This window comes from Hermetia illucens, chromosome 4 (assembly GCF_905115235.1).
Source record: "Hermetia illucens chromosome 4, iHerIll2.2.curated.20191125, whole genome shotgun sequence".
NCBI classification, from domain to species: Eukaryota; Metazoa; Arthropoda; class Insecta; order Diptera; family Stratiomyidae; genus Hermetia; species Hermetia illucens.
The window spans coordinates 132781248-132809126 of NC_051852.1; the positions used below are offsets into that span (position 1 = coordinate 132781248).

The 27879-nt window shown below is 43.1% G+C and overlaps 1 protein-coding gene across 2 annotated transcripts in view; it reads right to left on the bottom strand.

Annotated features, from left to right (window-relative positions):
- Positions 1–8421: 8421 nt before the first annotated feature.
- The window catches only part of LOC119655363 (sodium-dependent serotonin transporter), an 89182-nt gene continuing 69724 nt past the window's right edge, over positions 8422–27879 (bottom strand). For both annotated transcript variants that reach the window (XM_038061222.1, XM_038061221.1), the window contains exons 4-10: positions 27227–27434; positions 20341–20614; positions 20065–20243; positions 19660–19954; positions 9801–10001; positions 9557–9724; positions 8422–9477 (exon numbers count right to left, since the gene is read on the bottom strand). In XM_038061222.1, coding sequence (XP_037917150.1) covers positions 9397–9477; positions 9557–9724; positions 9801–10001; positions 19660–19954; positions 20065–20243; positions 20341–20614; positions 27227–27434 — 1406 coding nt within the window. In that variant the 3' untranslated portion in view covers positions 8422–9396. The remainder of the gene's footprint in view (positions 9478–9556; positions 9725–9800; positions 10002–19659; positions 19955–20064; positions 20244–20340; positions 20615–27226; positions 27435–27879) is intronic.

Here is a 27879-nt window from a genome sequence, read left to right on the forward strand (position 1 = left end):
TCGTATTCACAAATCTTTTTGTTTGCAAAATTCATAGATAATATTATCATCAAAAATGAGGCGAGTTAGAAATATTTTATGAGATACCCTTAATAGACCTTGATACAAATATCAGTAAGCTCTAAGGCCTGCAGTATACTTAGAAACATAAATTGTGTTTCGTCAATTCGGCAGCCAACAACACCAAAGTTTCTATTTTTTTGCTAAACGTCGATTGGCGTCGCCTTAGAGTATCTCCAATCAAATCCTGGAACCCTTATATAAATGTGCTCTACAATCCAGAAAAAATAAAAATCAGATCATTTCTGGGGAAGTAGGATTTTATTATATCTGAAATCTTCTGAAAATCTTCCCATCAAACTCATCGTCAAGCTAATATGCTAAATCCTGCCTGTCACGCAAACTAGATAGAATCATATGATGACCATAAGGGGACTTTTTTCACTGTAGAAGAGTTCTAAAGTCTCGATAAACTGTGAAGAAATGAGGAAAAATTAAAAAAAGCATTTGCCAACCATCAGTTGAAAAGAGGGAGAGCTTTTAGGTCGTACGTTGGTTAGAAGGTCAAAAAAGTAAATAACAAGTCGGAAACGTAGATAAAAGATATGAAAGATTGAAGATTTATCATCTAGAGAAGTTTACATGCAATACTGTTCTGTTTGTACCTATCTGTATAACTTAAAAAAATAATCGTCACCATTTTTCGAAACTCGTTTACACGACGAATTCCTTCTGCATTAGTTAACTAGCATACAGTAGTTCCCAGCTCAGATAAATATGTATATAAATTTGTGCACCTTTATCTACTCTAGAATAACTGTTTTACAGCAAACAACTAAAACTAAAACAAACTATGAAAAAATTAATTGAATGTTCCCACATGGTCCCCCATCTTTATACAAGTTATCTACCGCAACGTTTAACTTCGGAGATCAAACGGACTCCATCCTCTAGCAAGCACGGTTCGAATTCTGTTAATTAGATTCTTTTCAATGTCAATGAATAATATAATATAAAGTTGTGCAATGTGTTTATAGTATTATATGTATTTTTCTAACCTATATTTTATACGTCAAAAAAAAAGAGAGCTATAGAAAATGTTTGAAATATAATTATTTGTTTGGTTCGCTGATTTAAAAAGCCGCTTTGTAAAAGCTTATGCAGTCTCCATTAGCTAACCGAATGAAACACCTTCATGATTCTGATCACCATCTAAGATAAACAATGCGAGAATTTTAAAATCTTGTTGTTATACACATTTTCAAGCTGGTCCATGAATGCTCTAACTAATAACCACTGTCCACTTACAAAGATTTACAAAAACTTCTCCCTCTTCTCCACAACTGTATCAGTGTCAGTACAATGAAGCGCCCCGATGTAGATTTGATTCTTGCCGTGCATCTAGTAAACTTTTCGTTTGTTATAAGTTGTATTATGGCCATATTTTCTTCGGTCTGTTACAGGTGACCGACCGTTACTATTTGGCGTTGGTTGCAGTAAAGAAATGAAAAAAAAATATTCTACTCCCCCATGGTATTGACCGAGGTTCTGTATTGCAAGAAGATCATATTTGAATCCGCTGAACCCTGTCTGGCTAGCCTGTAATCGTGAAGCCAGAAAATTGTGGCATTGCGCAAATAAGTTAGAGGGTTCCGTTTAGTGAGAGACCAAAATACTAGTTCTGTCTGAAAACCCCTAGCATATATTGAAGCCGCGGTGGTTGAGGCAGTAGAGCATCAGCCTCTCAATCTCGTTGCTCTGGGTTAGAATCCCAGTCGTCATGGATGTCTGATTTATTTTGCTTTTATCTCGCTGCTGCGAGCTTATCATTTGCACATCATTATAATAATAATCATTGGCGCGACAATCCAATGGGATCAGGGCTTTGAGAGCAGTTGATTCAAGACCCCAACGGCACACCACAAAATTATAATACTCTGTAGGAGATACCGTGATTAGCATTGCGCTCCAGCGCAGCCATTACCCTGATTTGATTCAGGTAACCATTCAACGCTGAGTCGGCTGATATCCGACATCCAACCACGATACAGATGCCACTGCCATGAGTGAGATTTAAACCGCGACCTTCTGCTCTTCTGTCAATTGCCTAGTACTCTAACCACTGAGCCCTTTGAACACAGCGTTAGGTGTAATGAAAATGAAACTGAAGCACAATCTCACCAAAGACTGTGTAGATACCCTGCACTCCAGTAGGGAATAAACAATCAACACTACTATATATTGCGAAGCTAAAAGACTCGCAGATGCGATGGGAATCCCAGCAGCCCAAGATCAGACCTAGCATTTCACTTTAGATACATCAATGAAGGCTACAGTGGCAAACCTTTCAATCACTTCACTATTCTTCCACATCCTATTGGTTAGAATTTCCGTCGCTACTAGCTTCTAGTAACTCCAATCCCTTCTCATAATATAGTCAGTTACTATAAACCACATTCCTTGTGCCGATACTTAGTTGGACAATACGACTCATTGTCTCTGAATTGCCTCAACATTGATAGACAAATAGTTTTCCCAAACTACAATTTCAAGTTTTCAATGTAGATATATATTTCCGGAATTAACCTACCCCCTTCATCAATACAAAGCTACGTCAACATATTGCTCGCTGATTTCAACGCCAAGGTTGGGAGCGAAGAGACATATCGAGGTACGACCAATTTGCACAATCTCCATGATATATCAAATTACAACGGTCAAGCCAACGCCTCACTGACTTGCAAGTAGCAGAATTCAATTATAAAATCCCCGTTCACATCGAATTTACAAAAGGGCGTGGGCGTGTTACCTTCAACCAAATAGACCACTTTCTCATCACCAAAGGATGGTAATATAGTATCCTCGACATGAGATCATATCGAGCAGAAAACTGTGGTCCGGGCCCCTACATGGTAAAAGTGTCTACAGGTGCCGAATTCCAAAGACCCTGCGAAATAACCAACCCACTTCGAAAATTTGAAGTTGGAAAACTAATAAATAATTTAATAGCGGAAGAGTACAAGGCAAACCTGGAGAAACAATTACGTCCTGTTTTCCAGAATCTCATGGGGAAACCTCTAGATCGTCTATAAACGACAAATTGCATGACCTAAAACGCTCTAGCAGAACAACAACGGAAGAACTGATTGAATATGAATCCCATGCCAGAGAAATGAGCCACCCCAAAACAGGACAATTTTTAAGGTTGAAAGTGAAACACAATAGAGATGATCATCTTACCCCAAAGAATTCCTCAATCCCACCCCCCACTCAACAGTGCAGGTCAGAAACAATAATAGGCTGACAGATGCGGTTGCGACACCTCTTCCGCTCAATCTGGCACTGTAACAGATTTTACGTATACACAAAAGGTACCCTGCACTATAAGTTCAGTCAAATCAAAGCATATGCAGACAATATAAACAACATGGCGCGCTCGTTCACATCAGCAAAGGAAATTTTTATAAGCCTCGAGAACACAGCAAAGTTGGTTTACGAATTAACGAAAGCATGACGAAAATGATGATCCAAACGAGAACAAGTCGAGAAACCGGAAGCTGGGCTGTTCCGGTATGAAAGGTTTTGTATGTTTCTTTTATAACGACATTTGAGTGTGTATCTGGCCTATTAGTACCTAACACGGAATATATGCATATATTATGTGAGGATTTCCACTATCACCCGAAAGTGACGTTTAACGTCTTAAATTTGCAAAGAAGCGGCAACTTTGATCTATTATAAATTTGTTAGGAAAGGTGTGATTTCCACTAAACATATTACAGCCTATATTGTTACAAAATTTCGTGATTATCGGATAAACTTAAAAGGGCTTTCGGAGCATAGGTACCATATAGTGGCAGCCTCTTGATTTCAGATTTTATGGTTGGGTAGTTTCTGAGAATTGATCCGTTAAAGAAATGATCACGTTCGACCCCCGCACTCCCTACCTTCCCATCAAATGTGAAAACTAAGGCCGGCTTCAGAAAATATTGACCGAGACCTTTCATTTGATATCTGACATGACCATATTTGATGAAAAAAAATATGTCCCCCTTTTGCATGTATTCAATAGTGTCAATCGCCATAACCGTCTCCAAGATAGTCAGTAGCCAAAGGGATTCGAGGCCAAGTTGGACTTTGGTTAAATCAAGGAAAGAGCGGGGTGAACCTGGGAAAATGATTACAAAACAAAACCGTCAAGAAGCGCTGGTAATAACAGCAAGAGAGGGTATGTCCTACGCTGATACTTTACGAAGCGTTAAAGCAAATCCTATGCTGAAAGAGTTTAGCGACAACGTAACCCGAATTAGACGAACACAAAAACAGGATCGCCATTCGAACTGTCGAAGGAAAAGAAGGATCCCGATGACTTGCTCGCCGAGTGAAGCCTCGATGGATTCACTCGGCGAGCAAGCGACCGTCCGCGAAAGTTGGTCAATTGTTACGATAGAGGGAAAAGATCTTGACGAGGTCACTACCAAGGAGCAAATTTGTGTAGCGCTCAAACACCAATTGAAACTGCAGGGCGTGCAGGAAACGGACATCAAGAGCCTAAGGAGTACAGTGGAGCGCAGACAGTAACCCAAACTATGTCTGTGACTTCAACTACAAAAGCACTGCAGATAAAATCCGCATCGGTTGGGTCGTGTGCAAGCTATACCAGCAAATTCCACTAAAAAAGTGTTTTTAATAGCTCGGATTCGGACATATAGCGAAGCATTGCACTAACACTCCTGATAGATCTAAACTGTGTTGAAGATGGATTTAGCGAAGAATTGCAGTAAGAACCGTCACTGCCTTTTAATGCAGGGAAATCAAAGATCGCAATTGCAACCACATAACGGGTAGCACCAGGTGTCCCGCCTACAGGATCGCTTTAAGTACCCTACGTAAAAAAGAGTCATCCAGCTGACTTTAAATCACTGTCAAACCGTCGAAGACCTGCTAGCACAGAAAGTGTATGGAGAGGAAATCCATGTTACTAATGTCTACGAACAATACAAAAGCCTCCAACATGGTGTTTGGGCAACAGACATAAGTGGAAAGACTGCGGTGGGGGCTTGCAGTAATCGAGTCTTACAGCAAGCAATGAAGCATCGCGAACACGATTTTGTAAGGGTTAGGATCAATGACCTCTACATTTACCGCTGAAGCGTAAACAATTTTAGGCGTAGAGAGCTTGGATCCGTTGTCGATTTTACTTTCGTAGCTGATTCGTTGATCAAGCATCTACACTGGCATGTTAGCGAAGAATACACGCATAGCGACCACCAGGCGATATATTTTACTGTTGATAAGGAACCCAGAACAATAAATTCTCACCTGAAGAAACCAGAAACAGGATGGTCATCAAGAGCACTTGATGGGGAAACCATTTCTGGAAGTATTGCAGTGGAAGACCGAGTTTACTGGAGCGGCCATAGAAGAAGCTTCGCAGCTGTCCCAGCAGATATACCGAGCATGTGACGCTTCCATGCCAAGACGTGCACCTATCTCGAAAACGCAACCCTAACTACTGGTGGAACGCTGAAATAGCGAAGTATCGTACGGAATGCTTGAAGGCCAGAAGGCGAAGTCAACGCCGAAGAAACACACCAGAGTATGAACAAAGATACCTCGAATATGAACAGGCACGTAAAAATTGTTGCTTCAAGCGACTGTGTGATGAGGCAGATTCCGACCCATGGGGAGGAGCATACAAGTCGGTTATGTCGGCAAGAGTAGGCAAAAGGTCCCCTCCTATTATGTGCCCTAGATTATTATGGGAGATAGTTTCGATATTGTTCCCCCAACATCCAGAAACAATTTTCCCAATGATACCAATGAGCACCGAAGACCTCCCTCCAGTAATCACAGACGAAGTCTTAGACGCAGTGAAAAGGGTCAGGGATACTGCAGCCCCCCGCATTGATCAAATCCCGGCAAGACGATGAAATTGCCAATTAGAATGGCACTAAGCATGTTCACACAGGTATTTACAGACTGCCTAAATAAGGATCCTTCTGCACAAAATGAAAAGTACCAAAGTTTATATTGATCCCGAAGACAGGTAAACCGATAGCTGAACCAACATCCTATAGACCTGTCTTCTGAATAAAACAGGCAAGGTCTTCGAGCGGGTAATCTGTAACTGGCTATATCCCTTAATTGATAGTGGCGGTAATTTATCAAATAAGCAGCTTGGCTTCCGGAGGGCTCGGTCAGCAATTGATGCCACCAAACTGGCTTTTGAGCCAGCGAGGAAAGCTTAAGACGAAGGGAAATACTGCGCACTGATGACTCTTGACATCAAGAATGCGTTCAATTCTGCCAGATGGAACCATACCATCGAAGCGCTCATCGCGGCACAAGCTCTAAAATATATATTAAATATAATCTTCGACTATTTCCAACAACGGAAGCTATTTTATGATTCGGACGATGGGTCGAAGATGTATGTAATAATGGCAGGAGCTCCGCAATAATTCTGGGCCCACTACTATAGAACTTAATGTATAATGGCATTTTACGGCTCCAAGCTAAGCATGTCGTTGTCGTCGGATTCGCAGATGACGTTGGAGTGGTCATAACATCCAATCACCCCGTCGAAGTACAGATATTATATATGCAAACGAGACTATACGGACGATCAAGTCTTGATTTAAAGACTACGGGTCGGAGCTTGCCGAAAACAAGACGGAGTTGGTGCTCTTTACAAAGCAGCGGAAACAGAAAACTGTTGAAATTTGCATCGGGGCTTGCTTGTTGTTAGCTGTCACCCATCGCTGAAATACCTGGGAGTAACATTCGACTCTAAGTTGAACTTTAAACCCCACTTAAAGCTTACTGGGTAGAAATCAGAAACTACCAGCTCAACACTAGCAAGGATGCTTCCAAATGTAGGCGGCCGATACACAGTCGGCGATTACTTTTATCGCGAGTTGTCAGCTCTGTCCTTTTATATATGGCGCCAGTGTGGGCGTCGACGATAAAAATCAGAAAAAATCGCAGACAGCTTCAGGCTACATATCAGTTAAGTGCTCCCTGAACATGTTGCACCTACCGGACATCTTATGAGGCAGCATGCGTTATTGCGAGGATGATCCCGGTGGATATTCTAACCGATGTGGCTAGTCATTTGTACGAGAATCAGGAAGCGAGCCTAAATAAGCAAAGTGAGCGTACACGGTCATTGGCTGCATGGCAAACAGCATGGAACCAGGCAGAGAATGGCCGGTGGACACACAGACTTATCCCAGACATAAGTATGTAGACTATGCGAAACCATGGTGAGACTCAGTTCTTAATCGGACACGGTGGATACAGAAATTACCTCTATAAGTCTAAATGAATCACCCGATTGTCCAACGTGTAAAGGTGCAGCCAAGAATACAGAACGTTTTCTTCGCCTGCCCCATATTTAAAAGCTCAAGGAGAAAGCTTAAAATAAAGCTAAATACCCGTTTAACGGTGAAAAATTTGAAAAAGTGCATAGTGCATAGTTCAATCAATTGGGACGCGGTAATTGCACTAGTTGTTTTACACAAAACCTTAAAAATGACGCAGAGCAGATAAAATATACCGATTGACGATCACAACTTAGGAAATATAGACCACTTTAGCTATGCAACTGGCGAAAGATGGAAATGAAGTTGAAAAATACAAAATAAAATGCCGAATTCAGCTCGCAAACAAAGCCTTCTACCCAGTCCTGTCAACTTTAAAAGCCAGTTGCATACGCAGGGTAGCAAAGCTCCACTTATACAAAACGAGCATATAATAATATGAGTTTAACGATAGGGTTACCAATAGGGAGACAGTTACTATGATACCATGAGCCGTACCACATATTCGACGACCCTGAAGTCTCCGAATTAGCCAAAGTTCGGAAGTTGCAATGGGCTAGCTACGTTCAACGCATGGACAACACTCGAATTCAAAATCAGGTATTCAAAGGGAGAACATGAACCGGCAGAAAAACAGTACATCACTGCTTGGATCTCGAAATTGGAGGACATATTCGACGATGACTGGATTGAGGACATCCTAAAAGTTATGGTCCAACATGGGGTGTAGAGCCTCGTTGACGACATGTATAATATGCTGACAAAATCTTAGGAGCGCGACTAATGCTAACAGAAAATGAGCCGACCAAACGCCTTAAAACACAGATCTAAAACAGGAAGATGTCCTCGGGCAAATATTCATATTCATCCGAAACATTATTTGACCCAAACGGTAGCATATACTGATAACATCAACATTATGACGCATTCCCTAGACTCTCCATTGCGGAAGATAGGAGTGGTTATCAAAGAGATGAGCGAGGCAAATCAAACTGAAAACCAAGGACAAATTACGCTTCCTTCCATTGATGATGACATGGGGGATCAACACAAGTCTCTAGCCTGTTCCTGAGGGAATTTAAACATTTCAAATTCGAATAAACATAACATTTATTACAACAAGTCTTTCATAAATGATCCAACAAATGGCTGTTTGCCGGATCATTCCACGCCACATATCAATTCCTAACACTACTATATGAGATTTAACGAGGTTATAAATGGCTGCTTACAATCTCGTTCCTCCGTTTTGTAAAATATTCCAAAAAATCACATTGTACAGGGCATTTTGAAAACAGAATTCCAAAACTTAAACATGAATAAATACATTTAAATCTCTTTTAACACGTTCTACAGAGAAAAATATTGTCCGTATAAAATACTATAGTTAATATTTTGACTCTTAAGCTTATTACATAAATGTTTGGTTCTGATTTTTACATTTTCAAATAATTAAACATTACAATGAAAAGTTTCGAGCATAAAGAAGTAAAAATAGATTTGTTATTCGATCATGTTTGCTTTGTACTTAAAAAAGTAGTTACTGGGTTTGCTGCTCCTTATAGCTAACAATTTTAGTACATTTCCAATAAACACTATCACAAATGGCTGAATTTTGTGATTGTATTTACATTCCAAAAACCATAAGTTTCAATATTCAACGACTACGAACAATTCCATGGAAATTCAGCAATAATCCAATAGAGTACAACAAATGCATCAAATCGTGCAATTGATTTAATTTGTCTTATTAAACTAATTGGCCTTAAAGCTAGCCCAGGTAGTCCATAATTATCTGAACTTGTAAACTTCTTCCTATCATAGACCTAGCTTCCCTTACCTTCCAAATTCCAATAGTATATACTTATATATCACTATCTTCCAATTTATGCTATTCAATAAGAAATAAAAAAATTCCCTAAACGAGCCACTCACTAGCAAACGAAAACGACAATGGCTTACAGGACTTGATTAGACCATCATCGGGAAAGCGATTTCTTTGAGGATTAAAGCACATTTGAGTTGTGGTTGTTGTTGGTGAAAGTGTTTTGCTGCAATTGTTGTTATCATGTCAGACTGCGGTGCCTCCGTAGATTTGACCGGGAACAGCAGTTGGTAATGAAATTTCCGGACGAAATGTTAACCGGAGTCGCTGTAAAAAAATTTAATAAATTAGCATAGCTGTCGCCAAAAACTACCAAATTTCCCGCTTAATGAATTCGTAACCTTACATTGCTGATTGATCCTCCATTCACTAGGAACCTATGCAACATATAAATAGGGATGCAAAGTATTGAAGACGCAGTCAGTGCCCATCCAGCCGCAGTACTCCATTCAGGATATTTATACTCTTCGCCCAGCATGTCCTCATATCCCAAAATCGAGAACACGAAAATGAACTACAAAATAAATTCGAAATTATTTACATAATTCAGTTCTTTATTTCAAATATGATTTAATACTCAAAATTCTTACCAGCAAAAATATAGGACTTATGTACGTCCAACAAATTCTCCAAAATAGTCCTGGCTTCTTGCCCAGCATCTGCTCGACGTCGGCTGAGAAGTTGTCGACTCCATAAAACCAAAAGACGCCGGCAGCTTCAACGAAGACTACGAACAGAATAGCCAACCCGGGACCGTAGACATTTAAAAAGTTGACCAGATAAACACCACCCTAGAATGAAAAAGTTGAATATATTTAAAATATCTCTACAAAAAGCATCGTTGCATTTATAGAATCAACATGTAGCCGTAAAAATTACGAAGCAACAAAGGACACGGCCCTATAAGCCGCGCGATTGACGCCTTCTTCTTTCTTCGTTTTCTTCAGCCTTTGTCCCGTTCACAAACGGAGCCGGCTCGTCGTGATCGGTTTCGCCATTTTATTTTATCAAATGCCTGATCTGGATGCAATCTCGAGAATTTTAATCCAACGTATCAAGCCCCCGTTGTTTCGGCCTGCCTTTCGGCGGTATCGTTCAACATTGACTTCGATGTTCAGACCAATCTTGGCAAGGGAATTCTCGTTAGCACGAATTGCGTGACCATACCATCGAAGACGCCTCTCTCACAATTTTTCCACAATCTGCGCAACCCCATAACGATCGCGGATATCCTCATTTCGGATGTGATCAAAACCCACTAGTCCAACGCCACTTCTTTGTCTCCATTACTCCAGGCGCCGTTCATTTTCTTTTATAGTCGGCCATCCCTCAGAACCATAGAGAACGACAGGACGGACAACATTGCGGTAAATTTTAGATATAGGACGTTCGCTGATACGTCGATTACAAAGAACACCAGTTGTGGAACGCCACTTCATCCAGGTTGCGTTAATGCGTGAAGCAATTTCATAACGCAGTTCTCCATTGGCTGATAGCGTTGATCCGAGGTAGTATGACGGGTCATCATTCAGCAGTCAGCATTCTCCCTATCTGCATTAATGGGCAGAGTATCGAAGGCGATGCCTGGTCTCATTATTCTTCAGGTAAAAGTTGCATAATTCGGCATAGGATCTCATCGTCGAGGCCTCTGGCAACCGTCTTAGGACGGGCCAAGAGAGTGTAAGGCCAGGCTGGGAGTAGACTGATCCAACTGATCTGCTTGTCTGCTGGTTATGTGTAAGAGGCAAGTGGATCTTGGATCTGGGATGAGCCGAAACAAGAGCCCGGGGATCGTTTTCCCTCCATTGGAGAAGGTAGCAATAGAACCCCAAACCAAGGTGGAACAGCATACGCCGAAGGCAGCGTGGCCAATGCCGAGCTTGGTCTTTAGTATGCGAACTCTGAATACGTTGGGCACGTTCACCTTCAAATAAGACCCTTACCCTGGTAGCCTTGCTAGCCTGGGGTCCGCCCAGACTTCTTCCTGGACTACTCGTGGGACCCAGACATGGACTCAATTATTAAAAAAAAAACAAACCGATGAGAGAAAAAGACGTGGTGATAGCCAGCCCATCATTGGAGGACGAGATGCTGACATCCAGCCAGGAGACAGTAGCCGTCGAGAGCAGCACACTCGGTGCCAGCGTGGAATCCCCTGCCATAACGCTGTGTGTAACGAGTACCAGACAAAGTATTCCTAACTCGAAACCCTCGACGTCGGGGGATCCCTCAAAAGTGAAGACCGACAAGAACGTCAGTCACCGGAAAGCGGCTAAAAAACGAAGTTCCTCTGGTGTCATGCTGAAGAGCCAGTATCAGAGACCCATGCATGTTCTCAGCAAAATTGCTAAGAATACTGTCGATGTGCGGGATGAAAAGGACCTCGCTAGATACCAGGACATTGCTAAGGAATATAGCAGCAAACGCTCTGAAACGCAATTGATCTCAAGACGAGATCGAACAAAAGCACAAGCGAAGCAGAGGGGGCAACAGCTCGGACGCTAAGCAAACTCTGGAGAAAGGTAAGCAGCAATAGTCAGTCGACGGGCCACGAAATGCGAAACCCTTCAGTGACGTGGCCAGGAGTCACTTACGTGTGGCCCTTTTGTGTGGAACTTCCGCCTGCGGCAAAGTGTGGAGCAGTGTTGAAGCCAGGTTGTCGGAGAAGGTCATTGAGCACCTCGTGGAAGCCAAAGGCGAACGCATGGGATGCATCTCCTGCTTAGATTCCTCTCACGGGGTCCCTGAATTGCACGTTATAGCTTCCGGGGACTAATTCTCCAGGGAATTTTTCAGTTCGTGCGACGCTAAAATCAGCAACGCATGAGAGGGCGTAAAGCTCAACGTCATCCCCTAGGACGATACTCCCAGTCGCTTGCCAATTATCTGCGCCTTCAAAACCTCAAGATTCCCATGGACGACTAGGTAGTTATCAAGAAGAAGGAACCCCAGACAAACAGTCACCATTTTCTGTTCCGTATAAACGGAGAGTGTCTGGGCGTACTGGATAAAGTAGACTATACAGTGAGGTCTTGAGTCAGGAACGCAAAGGTGAAAGTGTTCCGCTCTGCAAAACCGTACGATGACCTAGATCCAATCGACGCCGCCAACGAGCTGTTGAGGGAGATGAAGATCGACGGCTTGATAAAGACCAACGAACCCCCACGCAGATAAATCTGCAGCACTCGAAGTGCACCTCGGCTAATCTGCTTGTCTCGCTCCTAGAGCGACATCGCACTTATACAGCATCCTTGGGTCGGAGGTGACCAAACCATCGATAGGTTGGAACCTTTCGAGCAAACATTATAATTTATTCCACACCTGATTAGGACAGACCTAGAGCATGTATCCTCGCGAAGAAGAGTCTGCACGCTTTTCTGTGTCCGAACCTGAGTTCCAACAACCTAGTCGTGGCCAAACTGGCGCAGGTAGAGGCAGAGAACGTGTATATTTCTTCACCTATATGGCTCACTACCGATCAACTGCGCCAAAAGAGCTACAACATTTGACCAGCACCATAGCAAAAAAGAAGGCCAACCTGTTGATAGGTTGTGACGCCAATGCATCCATACGTTATGGGCCAGCTCGGAAATCAACGAGAGAAGTGAGTCATTCTCTGATTTTATTATTACTACAAACAGATCGGTATGTAACAGGAGCAGTACAACAACCTTCCACTTCCGCACTCAGAGAACTGTAACGGTTGGGAGGAGGTCCATGATATCACCCTACCAACCTACAATGGGATTCTTAGGGTAGAGAACTAGAGTGTCTGACCAAAGATCCTTCTCAGATCACCGTTAGAAACTTTTCAGTCTAGATCTCGCCGCAGAGGTCTCCAAACCTTTCAGAGATCCAAGGAGTGGACAAAGTTTGGTCAAGTAATAAAGAACAAACTCTCTGGTGCGCAAATTTGCAAGATTGGCACGATAGCCGAACTGAAGTCAAAGGTCGGGGCTCTACAAAAGGTATTCGATACCGCCTTTAAACTCTCGTGCCCTGCTAAATAAAGCAAGAAGACACTGCCACCGTGGTGGAATGGAGATCTCTCCAGCCTCAGTAAGGTGACCAGGGAAATCTCCAACATCTGCCCAAAGAAATGCAAGTCGGCCATCAAGACCGTCAAGAGGCCTTGGCTGGACTATTGTCAGAGCATCGAAAGCACCGGCGAAGACTCAGTAAAATTCTCTCCAAAGAACATAGGAGCCCATCCTTTTTTAAAGTGACGGAAGACTCCTGTACGGAATCTTCTGGTGAAACCTTGGAACTGTTGGTTCATACACACTTTACCGCCTGCGAGGGGGACTATGAATCAGAGCCTTGCTTGGAGGATTTTGCGGCCTCTCCAGCCGTACGAGACTATAAAATCTGTAATTACCAAGAATAAAATCGACCGGGTTATAAACAACTTCTCCGCATATAAATCTCCGGGCCCAGATGCCAGTAATGCTGCAGAAGTTACAGGAAAGGGTTGTGCCGTAGCTTGTCGAGATTTACCGGAGCTGTATCTCCTTAAGATAGGTGCCAAAGTCCTGGAGGCGTGCACGAGTGGTTTTCATACTAAAAGCGGGCAGGTGCGGTCATGAGTCCCCGAAGGGCTTTCGACCAATCAGCCTCACCTATTTCGTCTTGAAGACCTTAGAGCGCTTACTGGCCATCTACTTAAGGATCATTATGGAGAGAACGCCTTTCTCTAAGTGCCAGCATGTCTATCTCAAAGGCGAATCCACAGAAACCGTACTCCATGAGGTAATTGGCACGGTTGAGCGGTCACTGCAGTAGCTGCCTTCTTGGATATAGATGGAGCATTCAACAACGTTAGTACCAACTCCATCAAGGAAGCCTTTACTGGTATTGGATTGGAGGGGTATCTTACGCATCGGATTATATCCATGCTAAGTACCAAGATAATCCAGTCGGATCTGGGAGGCAACCACTTGACCGGAGCTGTGAACAGAGGCACCCCCCAGAGTGGCACCATCTCTTCAGTCGGATCTGGGAGGCAACCACTTGACCGGAGCTGCAAACAGAGGCACACCCCAGAGTGGCACCATCTCTCCAGTGCTCTGGTTAATAGTGGTTGTCAAAATTTTATGAATATTTTACAGCAGAGGGGTTGACGACTTGGTGATATTAGTGTCAGGGATGTTTCCGTCCATTATGAGCGATATCATGAAAGGAGCGTTACGAAAGGTGTGCCTTTGGGCCGCAAGATGCGGACTCAACAAAACTCAACCAAAACGGAACTGACGCTACTCACCACCAAGACAAGGGTACATGAATTCCACCAACAAAGATTAGTTCTCTCCTTAAATGTAAAGTAACTGACTATAATTCTGGATCCAAAACTAAGTTGGAGATTGAACATAGAACTGAGGGTTAAGGAAAAGAAATGCAAAGAAATGGGGTCTTCGGCGAAGGATGGTTCTCTGGATGTACGTCGCTGTAGTGCGTCCAATCCTAACGTATGGCTCTATTGTATGGTGGCAGGCTTCAAGCAGAAAGTACAATAAAACGAAGCTTGATAAGATTCAATGAACCACGTGTGGAGATGCTAATCTCACCTTCTTCCTGACATTCTGGATTCTTTTACACTTAATGTGAAAACATCCTCTGCGTGTCTCTGGTTAGCTTGCTAAGGCTTACTATTGAGACCTGGACCTTTCATCTCATATTAATTAACATCATTTTCTTTATTTTTAGCTCAATCGCAGGCTGCTCCTAAATGTTCATTCATTGTATTATAGTTTTGATTCTTTCTCGAAGAATGGATTGCTTTCCCTAAGCCTCTGATTGTTTTTGTAAAGACCCCGCTTTTCGTATCTATAGCTTTTTTGTGGAGTGACACGCGATTCGATTTTGTGGAGTGACACAGGATCCTCTCTTCTGGGAGACCCCATTCACTTTCCCGCATCCTTGGGATTGTTCTGCCGTTGGCAAAAAGATGACACTACTATGCCGAGACGATAAGCATCCTGCAATAAGTTACCAAACTATTGGTGGAATGACAAGGTGAAGCATATTTTCAAACCAAAAAACTCTGCCGATAGGCCACAGAGAGAGATACTAGACCTCAAACGATTTTTATTCAGAAGCTAATTTTAATCTTTTCTTCCAATATCTAAAAGGACTTTTTATGCCCGACAGATTTGTCAGCATATTTGAGCCATGTATGGTGAGAAAGATTCCGTTGCTCAGGAAAGAGTCAAAAGCTTCTAGCGGAACCTACTAAACAATCGAGAAACTCATTATTATTTCATTTAGCCAACAAATGAAAGATCTGCGCTTTGGAAAAATGGTATATTCTGTAAAGGGACCGCAGCCTACAGAAACAAGATGTGTCTCATGTACACTATTCCTAATGGTGCTGGGTCTTCAAAGAAGAGATTCAAAAAATGAGTAGTCAAGGACCATGATCCCCAGGGGAACTGCTCACGACCTGATGTGGTAGATGGTGTACGGAAGAAGAACTGACTTCTTGCTCCATAGCGGGAAGTATGCAAATAGGAGCTCACCATGGTGCTATGAAGATATATCTGACTCTGCTGTCATCTAGTTAAGAGATACACAACTTGCAATTATAGAGCCATGATCGAAAAGATCGGTTCGTTGTTGTCCAGATACTCCTTGAATTGATGGAGGTGGCCCGCCTTCGCCATCTGAAGTCAGCAACTGCTAGAATAGGTTTCGCTTCTGGCAGTCGCTAGCAGAACACAGACTGTGCCCACCGAGGAACTGTCAAGAGCAGACTAAGTAGTCCGTCAGCTCGCTCATTCATTCTCTATGACATATGACTTTCGCTGCACTGCCCCACTTGCCTGGAGAATGTCGCCACTGAGTACAAAATCTTAATGGCCGCTTGGCTATCAACCAGAATGTTACGCTTGACGCTCGGTGCCTTAGAGGACGAAATTCGAAACACGGAAAAGCGGGTTCTAGTTGGGAGAAACTTTATCACTAGAAACCTCAAATGGGGCAAGCCTCAACCAGATTCTGAGATCACAATTTTGAAGTGCTTAGTGTCACCAATGCAACCATGAAGGTTACTGGAAGATTTCACAGCCAGTGATCACCAGTGTATGTATTTCCTTCGAAGTGACGAACAGTTTCTCCCAATGTTTCGTCGTCCAGCAAATACCTAGCGGAAGGAACATCTTGAAAATCGACGTTGGCAAATTTGCCAAAACTCTCTTCTTGAGAGAGTAAATGAGCCGCAAGATGCGAACAGAAGAACTGCGATTGAATAGTTAATGAACTCAACAATGAGCCTTATCATCATAGTTTACAATTTATCAGCACCCAAAATGAGATTCCGTCAAGGGAAGACAACTAAGTACTGGTGCTTGGCTGATATAGCAAATGCTACAGACTTCGGCGGCTTGCTCCGACCTGATGCTGTGGATGAGCCGGAATACTGAGGATGTCCATTCTTCAATGTAAAGAAATGGGGAGAGATAGTCTTCTCCATGAAGGACAAACAAGCCGGGAAACCGAAAGTTCAGCGCAACAGGTATGAAAGGTTTTGTTTGCTTCTTCTGTGAGTATATTTGAGTGCAGAACTGTCCCATTTGTACGTACCCCATTATATATATCCATTTAGTGTGATATTGATATTTAGTTGCAGAAAATTTACACGGTAAAGTCAATTTTTAGCTACTGTAGCTTTGTTAGTAATAATATGATTTTGAGAAAACTTGCTTCCTATTATATTCTACCCTACTACAAATAACTCTGGGTTAAACTTAAGGGGGGTTTTTACTAAATTTCCCCAAATATATGGGAATATACTATTATTAACATAGTTTGAACAGATATCGATATGGAGAGTATTTTGAGACCTAGACATAGAGGCAACTTCATGATTTTTTTCAGATTTTTCAGTTGGGTAATTTCTGAGAACTTTATACCCCTCCCACTCCCCACCTTTCTAACATATGTCGAAAATAAGACCGGCTTCGAAAAGTACTAATGGAGACTTTTTATTTGATACCCAACATATTCGGTGAAAAAAAATTGTACACTCCCCTTTTGCATGTATGGGCCCCCTCCCCAAATTTCAACGTATAAGGACACCACTCACTGCATGTCTGGGCATTCACAGTTCCTACCTTCTCACCAAATTTCGTGTCAATCGGTGTAGCCGTTTCTGAGAAAAGTGCTTGTGACAAACAGACAGACAAACATTGACCACAGCGGGGAAACCGTTTGAAAAACTCATTAAACCAAGTCAGACTGAGGCAATACATACTGCGGGAAACGATTAAAGTACACAGTTACCGCTGTCGACAAATGGTGTTCCTTTTGATGTTTGATAAGAGACGCCATCAATTCTGCGATGCAACATGTTCAAGGGTCTGGTATGATGTTCCATATTCCAAGCTACCTTTTACGATATTCAGGGATTACCAACTTAAAAGAACGCATCGTGCTCTACGAGATCCGGGAAGAATAGCGCAGAATGAAGGTTATATCCAGGCTCCTTAGAGATCTATCATTGGTCCTGTCCTTTGGATCGCCCCATACGATACTTTGCTACGACTAAAGATGCCTGATGAATCGAATCTGGTCAAATGCGGTGATGTGATAACCACGACATCGTGGCAGATATGAAGATGAGCTTCTTCGAGAAGATTCGTAACACTACAGGCAACGCTACCATTTGTCATTTGCCGTCTGATGTCCTTTTTCGGAAGTGCCTTATCCAGTATCCAGTGCAGTTCAATCCGCCCTTTTTTACGGTTTTGAAGTATAAGGGGCTTTGCTAGTTGCATTCGCCTGTCGTACTATCTTGATATCGACAGCAATGGTGATCGCTTTTTGTGCTGCAGAGCAAAGGTCATATATCCCAGAAATGGCGATGAAAACATTGTAAGTAGACCGTCGCTTGTGAAGAGAGAGTCGGCACTCTCAGTACATGGCAGCAATCGTGAGAAACTGAGCCAAAGGGTAGATGGCCCACGCATCTCATCATGCGGTCATGGTACCATCAAAAGCACTGTGAAGTTGACCAACAACTAACCCAGTTGCTCGGCGGGTATCTTCAGCCTTAACTGCACACAATCAACGGTCGCTCGCGCAGGACTTTCTGGATGATGCCTAACACACCTGTTTCTTCTGCAGAAGATGGAAGCGCCATTACAGGACAGCAAATAGTGCATTACACTCAAGGAATTCTTACGGCAAGAAAGAGGAGGATGGTTGTGAGGGACACCAGAGTAACTGAAGGCGCGAGGTTGTGCTCCTACACTGAGTAGGCCTGGTCTGGAGTAAAAAATCCAATCCAGTCACTACCCACTTACTACTTCCTCTTTCCACTTTCCACAGCAAGGCCTAACAATGAATGTGCCTGGAGTTCGTGAAGCTCTTGTGGGAATCCAGGAAAGATTGGAGCAAATTTTCAGTAATCGGAAGCGGTGGTACGTGCCCGGGTGTAATATACGTATATCCTCAAAATTAACTTCCGCAGAACTAGAATTTTGATATCAATCAAAGATAAAAAAAGTATTTTGAATGTTCCTCCACCCGCAATCTAGCTCATCTTTTTCTTCTTATTGGTGCTGAACTTATCTCCTAGTTGGCACTGCGGACTGTATATCAACATGATTTGCAATATGCAATGTGCGGAAAAAATAAGTTACACAACCAATTGGAAACACTTTACCCTAGAACTTTCCTCCAATACAGGAGCAACTATATATTTCCTTCCAACCGTATCGCTCTTAATTATAATTTCAAATGTAATTTCTGATAGTGCTACATCTCTCATTCCATACGAAATAACCTTCACTTGACGGTGAAGCCAACAAACCAAGACAACGAGATGAATTGCCTGGAAAATGCTTTTGTTAAATCGATAAGGCTATGACCTAACGCTTCTTTATCCTTTTTGTATATCGCAGTCTTTTAATCCAATGACTAAGGTAAAGCTAACAACGGTTGGCCTTTATCTTATCAGTAAAGTTTTATCTACGCGATGGATACTGGGGTGTACTATTTGTTAGACCTGAAATGGTATAAGTGATTGGCAAAATCTAATGAATATAACATAAGCAAGGGTGTTCGCACCATTGCATTCGTTAGGGAAGGATATGGTTTCGGTGGATAGTGTCAATCTGTTTGCTCCATTCCGGTCATCATCAACACTAACGGACTTTTACACACGTTCGTGATAATGGCGATATTTAGGATTCTTAAGAAAACAGAAGGAATTGCCTTTTAATGTCTACTCAACAGTTTATTGGCTAATGTACTGTTCCATTTAAATGGGTCGGATGGGGATGGGGTCCACATCCTGTCGTATCTTAAATGATAAGCACATTAAGTATCTTCATTATGTCAGGGCAATAAAACATTGAGATTTGACCATATCAATAAAAAAAATGTGGATTGAAATTTACGGAACAAGTCATCATCCCTTCCAATAAATGCTATTCTCGAAAGAGTACTTACATAGGTCATTGTTGGCAAAGCACATAAGTATATTCCGGCCAAAAGGAATAACACAAATATCTCCCTCCGTCGTCCGATTGCACGGGGATATTCATCACAGAGCGCGGTTATCATCGCTTCCAGTCCGCCAAAAGTACTATCCAAACCCAAAGTTATCAACATTAAGAAGAATATTATGGACCAAAAAACTGATCCTTGCATTGTTGCTATTGCTTCTGGATAAACAATGAACACCAGACCAGGACCTTCCAGGCCAACCTGGTCTATCGACTTCTGTTGCATGTGGGCCATGTACCTGGAAATGGAAGAAAGTGTTAAGATAAATTTTTGTGGAGTGCAGATTGTTCTAGGCTCGTCTTTTTACTGAAAATAATATCTTCTATTATAAAAAAAGTCTATACTCACCCAAGAACCGAAAATATAACAAAACCCGCAAGAAAACTCGTTAAACAATTAATACTACTTGTGACCAATGCATCGCGATAGCAATTATTATTAAACTTATTATAACTGGATAGTGCTAAAAGTGTCCCGAAACCTGGGCCCAACGAGAAGAATATCTGTGATGCGGCATCTATCCACACCTGCAAATAAATCAAAAAGGAGGAACAAAGTTAAAGTCAACGGCAACCAACTTTCACACTTCCCAGCATTAATTAATTTCTCTTCACAAATAATTACCTTTGAATTTTTCAATTTATGCCATTCTGGTGTTAAGTAGTATCTAATACCCTCGTCGGCACCCGGCAGCGATACGCCCCGGATCAGGAGAATTATCAAAACAACATAAGGTGCTAAAGCTGTTACCCAAACAACTTTGCCGGCACTTCGTACTCCTTTCCACAATGAGAAGTAAACAAGGACGAATACCCCAAAGACGCACAGCGCCAACGTAGGTTTCACTGGTCCCATGTAATTGAGCCCGTCCGATTTATGTTGCTCGAGGACATTTCGCCTGGAAAATGTGAAAATAATTGAGAAACTTCAATTATGAATAGTAAAATATGGAAGAAGGGTCTTGCAGCAACTTGGCCAGGTGAGATTTTTAATTTCCGTTTGAGATGGTCTGGATAAGAATATGATATGTCCTCAGAGTTACTTAGCTTTTCGATTTTTAAAATCCTGGCATAAACATCAGAAGCAGAAATCCTCATATTTTCTTAAATGAAAATTCTATCTTTCCATCTTAGGGTTCAAATTATGGTCGATAACGCTAATGTGGGTTTATATTTCTATTTTAGCAAGTGTCACCAGCAATGGACAAAAAGGATTTGCAGGCTCGAAATTGATCACATATGTTTAGGCTTCGAATAGCTTCTCTCTATTTTGAAACAAATGATGCCATGAAGGTTCCAGCAATAACCCTTCCGATGCTTTATTATAAAAGAATAAATTTTGTAGCATTTATAATCAGGATGACAGCATTGATCTACCCGTCGCAACTTGCCAGATTACGGTGATTGGCTTATCCATATGGACTCCTGAATCATCTCCATCCTTTCGGTCTCCTCGGCGGTCATCAGCGACCTTTAGCGGGTCGCTTACGATACGGGATGTGACGTCCCCGAGGTGCTACCTGCGTTCTAGGTAGTAGCCTTGAGAAAGTCTCTCAGTGAAGAGCGAACCGCAAATGACCGATACACGTCTGGACATACTGGTAGTCTCCGGAGCCGTCGACAGCTCTCTGTTGACGTCAATGGGGTGATGTGAGCCTAGCTCTGGTAGGTGGTAGTTATGATGTGTATCAGGAGCCAACCCCCTCGGAACTCTGGTCGGGTAGTGTGCAGTGAACCGGTGTTAGTAGACCGCGTTGCCCCGAACGAGCGCCGATTCGTCCGTGAATTCCGGAATCAGCTAAGCGTAAGTTAGGTCTCAGGGAACTGGGGTAGGGGCTGTGCCTCAAGGGTACTCCCGTTCCTGAATATTGCGGCCCGCTCCCTTGCACATAATGCACTGGTGGGTTTCCCAAGGAGAATACATATAAAACAATAAAAAAAATCGACGAAATAACAGGGAAGGAGGAAGAGCTGAGCACAAAAATGCATCGTTCACCGCAGCGATCAACGAAAGAGGCAGCAATGGCTAACATACCCGATGTGATACCGGGGCGCCCAAATAAAGAGAAAGCCTTATCAAATGGCGCCACTGACCGTGCGACGATGGCAACTCCAATACCTTGTAATGCCCCTGTTCCGAGAAAAACCCAGTCAGAATCGCTAGTCCTGATCAGATGGATTCGGACACAAACCGAGTGCAAGTGCGGTCGACCGTCCTAGCTAGAGCCGAAGAGGAAAGGCACCTCAGGAAATGCGCAGCTGTGGTGAAGCGTATCCGGTCGGCAACGTTCCTCCAGAGGAACGTCAGCAAAGGGATCAAAAACGGACTGATGAAACTGAAGGAACTATTGGATCGCATCTCCTTCTATAGGCGAACGTGGAGAGCAGCGGAAGACGATTGGAGAGCATAAACAGCCTGACGGAAACTTTATCAAAGTAGTTTCTAGGGCCCAAAAAAAGAAGGTGATGAAGGAAAAAATGAAACAACTGACTACATCGCCAGATACACTACAAGGGGGCTGCTAACCAAAAGCCAGAAGCAGAAAAGACCAGAAAACGAAGAAGGACTAGATTGTCGACTCTTTTCATTAAGCCGACGGAATGCAAGATATTTGCGGAAGTGCCTTAGTGAAATTCGCTATAGGATGAAAACCGTCAGCAACTTGCAAGGGCATGCTGGAGATCCGGCCAAATAGGTCATCATGCGAAGATCTGCAGTGAAAGCGAAAGTTGAGTTCTCTGCAGGGATCGTGGCGCGCCTGGTGAGTAATATTGCGGGCTTCTGACGGTGCCCAATCTTCAGAGCGAAATTGGAAAGGACTAGGGTGCTGAATGGCATAATGCGCATTTTACAAATTAATATGCACCGGACTGCAATCGCTTCCCACTTGCTAGCACAGTTCGCTGCGGAAGTAAATGTTGATCTAGTGCTAATTAGCGAGCAATACCGAAACAGGGACCCGAACTCATGGCATCTCGACTTATTGGGCACCGTTGCTATCTGGGTTCGGGACGAATAGGTTTATATCGCTGCCGACACCCCTTCACAGTAGCAGAAGGACAACGTTAGGCCATAGCGTGTGGTCCATTTCGACCTGCAAGAGCCGGATGTTAGATGTGCAACCAGATGATTCTGTTCTTGAGTTGTCCTTCAGATCAGGCATCTTCCAGAGGGAGAATGGCACCCCTGCCGAACTGCACATATGTACAGTGAACTTCACGTCACGCACGCAAGCGAACCATTGTTGCCGCAGTGCCGTCTTCTAGCGCGAGCATTTCTTATTCTCATTTCATCAGTCGTCCTGAGCGGACACCCCACTTTCTCCTCCTACCATAAATATTACCCTTATAGACTTTTCGGGCTGGATCATCCTCATCCATACGGATTAAGCGACCCACCCACCGTAACCTATTGAGCCGGACTTTATCCGCAACCAGACGGTCATAGTATCACTCATAGATTTCGCTGTTATGTAGGCTACGGAATCGTCCATCCTCATGTAAGGGGCCAAAAATTATCCGCAGGATTCTTCTCTCGAACGCGGCCAATAGTTCCCAATTTCTTTTTTGCTAAGAACCCAAGTCTACGAGGAACACAAGAGGACTGGCAAGATCATGGTCTTGTTCAGTAAAAGGTCTGACTCTAGGAGGGTGCACGATAGGGTATCTCCTTGACTTTGAGCGTTGTTGATGTTGAATGGTCTCGACAGTGACCCTGTTGCTTTTATCTGGCCTCACACATCGGGATCAGCCTAGTCACTCTTGCCAATTTCATTGAAATACCGAATGCTCTCATGGCCTTTTACATTTACCCTCACTATGTTATCATAGGCGGCCTTGAAATCGATGAAAAGATGGTGCAACTGATGTCCATATTCCATGAGAATATCTTATCAATAGTAATCAGCAACATAACATCTCTATAATTGATGCATCGATTATATCTTCCTTTTTATGTATTGGACAGTTAAAGGCACAGCGGATGCAGGGACAGCCACTGCATCACCTGGCACTATGAACGCCTCCACGGATGCCTTGAACTTACCGTCTACACATCTGGCGGCCTGGAACAAGACCGGGACGATACAGGTTCCTACTTATCGCCGTGACCGCCGCATAGTACAACTCGTTGAATCCACTCCCCTTTTTTTCTTTCGTTAATTCCAGTTGCCAGTAGCATTTCGCCTGATCCTTGTACATTTGTGCGCTAGCTCTTGCTACCCATCCAGCTGAAACCAGCACGAATATTTGTAGAGTAAAGTGACATACAGTTACGGTAACACCCCGTTGCCAACCGTCAGGCATTGATTCTCTGTCCCACACCTTCTACATAAATTGATGAACCGCTTGGTGTAATTGGTCCCCTCCATACTTAATCTGTTCAGCTGTGATTCCATCGGCTACTGGCGACTTATGACTGTTTCTTCTATACTTGGTAGTGGCAGAATTTTTCCATCGTCTTCAGTTGGCGGAACCTCCAACTCGCCGACGTCCTGGTTTTTGGGTTGATCATCAAAATACTCAGCCTATCCCTCCAACATGCTCATTCTGTAGGAAATCAGATTTCCCTCTTTGTCTCGGCAGGATGAGCATCGAGGTGAATAAGGCTTCATCCTGCTGACTTGTAGGTAAAACTTCCGCGCCTGGTGCGGTTGCTCCCTGTACTTTTCGAGTTCACAGAACTGTTGGTTCTCCCAGGATTCCTTTTTCCGTCTGTGAAGTCGCTGCTCCACTCGACGAAGTTCGTGATAAATCTCCGCCCGAGCCCGCATTCTTTGAGAATGCAGCATTACTCGGTGGCAGCATTATTCCTTTCTGTTGCTAGTTTACATTCATTGTCAAACCAACCGTTCCGACTTTTCTAGCGAGTTTTATTTGTGGCCGTATCAATGATAATGCACTTCAAGTGGTTGTGAAGATCATTTGTTGATGCTTCATCCCGAAGACATTTGTTAGCTGCAGTTATTGCGGCATCCATTTCCCCCTTATAGGTGTTCGCGGAGGGCTGTGTTTTGAATGCCTTCATTATTCACTCTCACCTGATTGTCAGAGGGGATTGTAGGTGTTGTTGTAATTCGAGCCCGGGGCACCATGCCAACGAGATAGTGATCCGAACCTATATTGGCCCCCTTATATGTTCTGACATTCATCAAAGCTGAGAGGAGGAGGCGTTCAATCAACACGTGGTTAATTTGGTTGAAAGTGGTCCCGTCTGAAGAAGCCCACGTATGTTTATAGGACCGCTTTCCAAGCAAACCAGATACTTCCAACAATCATTTCGTGCGATACTTGAAGACGCAAAAGTACCAAGTCCTTTTGCGATATCAGCGGTGTCTGCATATCAGATTTAGAGAAGGTTGTATCTGTCAGTCCTTGTGATTTCTGTAACAACTTTTGTTAATAACCCTCACTACAATGCTCACTTTCTGGGACAACATACCTTCTCGACAGGTCCTCTATGGTTCACGGTTTTCTGAACCCCTATGAATTCTAATCTTCTCACTTGACAAACTTTCTAATTAGGACCTCATCGATATAAGCGGACACAAGCTAAAGCAGCTGTAAACTCAAGAATTGGGTCACCAGCAAACCAACGTCTACAAGATATTTTCTGGAGAACATGCAGCTCTCAAGAAGGCCCCGTGATAGCACAAAATGTAAATAACAAGTTGGGCAACCGGAAGCACTAAAAGTTATAGTAATATACTATTATTAACTTTATTTGTTCGGTAGAGTAGTTTCCGAAAATGGGTCCGTAAAAGAAATGATCACTTTCGACCCCCCGCACTGCCCCATCCTTTCCAATACAAGTCACAACTAAAACCGGCTTCGCAAAGTGCTAACCGAGACCTTTCGTTTAATACTCCACGTGACTATATTCGGTCGAAAAAAATGTGCATCCCTCTTTTGCATGTATAGACCCCCCATAAATTCGGCGTAGAATAATGTAACACACTGTATATATGAGCGTTCACAGTTCCCACCTTTTCCACCTTTACATAACACTGGCTGTTGTCGCAAAGCGTCTTGAAGATGCTGAGTTATACTCAGTAGAGGTAATCAGTGCTGCTAAAATTTGGCTAAAGAGCTCTGATCTGACACTTGCGGAGGAAAAACCGGAAGCGGTCCTCATCACTAAGCTCGGAAGAGAAATTACGCCTGTATTAGAATCGGAAATCACATCATCACTTCCAAGCCGGCCATCAAATACTTGGGGGTAGTGATAGACAGAAAGTTCAGCTATAGGCAACACGTACAGTGTTTTGCGACAAATCATCCACTGCAACTATGACTCTGGCAAAGATGATGCCGAATGTGGGAGGGCCACGGTATAGGTTGCTTATAGCCAGGGTGGTAACCTCAATCATGCTCTATGCGGATGTCAGGTAACACTAGCAAACTGACTGCAGTCTACAGGAGGACAGCCCTGAAGCAATGCTTTCTCTTCAGGGCTGACTCAGATGATGCAACATTCGTCATCTCTGAAATGATTCCGATTAACATCTTTGCAGATGAGATTGCGAACATATACAATGTGAAGCCAATCCTCTCCCTTATCGCAGACAAAGAACGCTGAGAGGGAGAGATCCACAAATAGATGACAAGAGCTTTGGGAAAACTCGAGGATGCCATCAAAGAGTGGTTGGAGAGACGACACGGTGAGCTTAATTATAGTCTCACCGAATTTCCCACGGGGCACGGAGGATATCGCCAACACCTACACAGGTTTAAATTGGAGACCTGACTGTCCAAATTGCCATGGAGTCCCAGAGGACTCACAGCATGAATTCTTGCACTGTCCGAGATTTGTGGAAGAAAGGAGGAATTTAGAGGAGACTCTCGAAGAGGTGCTGGTACCAGAAAATCTGTTACCGAAAATGGTGGCACATCAAGAGAATTGTGGGATGCGGTCAACTCCATGATCGCATCCATCCAGAACAAACTTCGAAACGCAGAGGAGAGGAGAAAAGTGCGGTCACGTACGCCGCGTATAGAAGAAAGGGTGACAAAGCTAGAGTGAACTAACACCGCCCCGTGATGCAATACCTCATTGTGGTTCCACGGGGCGGCAGGCAAACTATCGAGTCGGGGGTGGTTTTAGTGGGTAAAAATCGCACACACTGGTGTGTCCAGACAAGTGTCTTTCGAAGATTTCCATCTGCTCAAAAAAATGACATTAAACCGATTTAAAAAAGGTTTTGTTTTACACAAAACCTTAAAAACAAACAGGGCTTTCGTATGACCAGTTTTGACGCACTATGCGAGACATGCTTCAACCGCGAAACACAGGTCAATAATAGACTAGCAGAAGTGAAAATTGGTAGACTCCCGTCTAATATTTGCCCCACCCCAAATTTAAAAAAAAAAACCGTTTCCGCGTTCAATATTTTGCATCAAATGGGTTTCATCAGGTATAATGAAATCATAACATATATGATCTTGCCAAGGAACAAACAACACCAGGAAATTTAATTAGTTCATTTATACTTACCATTAAAATCAATACTTACTCAAAAAATTCTCGTGCAGGACTAGTGCTGTTCGTAAAGTTGTGATCGGTGACGGGCCTACAACTATTGGTATTCCACGGGTTCTCACAGGAAGTCCAGGGCAACGTGTAGCTAAACGATGCAAATAAATAGTAAACTGCCCAACCGATAATCGTGTTATAGTACATCCCCATGTAGATGTCAATCAAGCAGATAGCATAGCCGACGCCTGCAACGAAACTCGTTTAGTAAACCACTTCCCGGTGCCCTCTCACATCAACAGGTTACAATCACTTCACCTAACGTCCTGCCAGTCTTCATTCACCCCTCAGTATCAGTACATTCATTAAGAAAATACATGAGAAAACTTTTCAAATACCCCATTCATCCCCAATCAAATTATTAGCCATTCAACAAATCTTGTCCTGAACGAAGTGTTAAATTGATTTACCAACATCTTGTCGGTTTAAGTCAGTTTCCAACGTCCTCATCCTGCCTCGATAGACGAGATCCTGTCGGTTAAATTTGATTTCCTCCATGCCATTAGCAAACGATTCAAGTTGGGCACAGTTTTGATTTGCTTACGACGGAAAGTAGTCGTAAACAAGCTCCGATGCTTCGATGCAGGGAATATGGAGAATATTAATTTCGCAGGAGATGGAATCAATGAGATC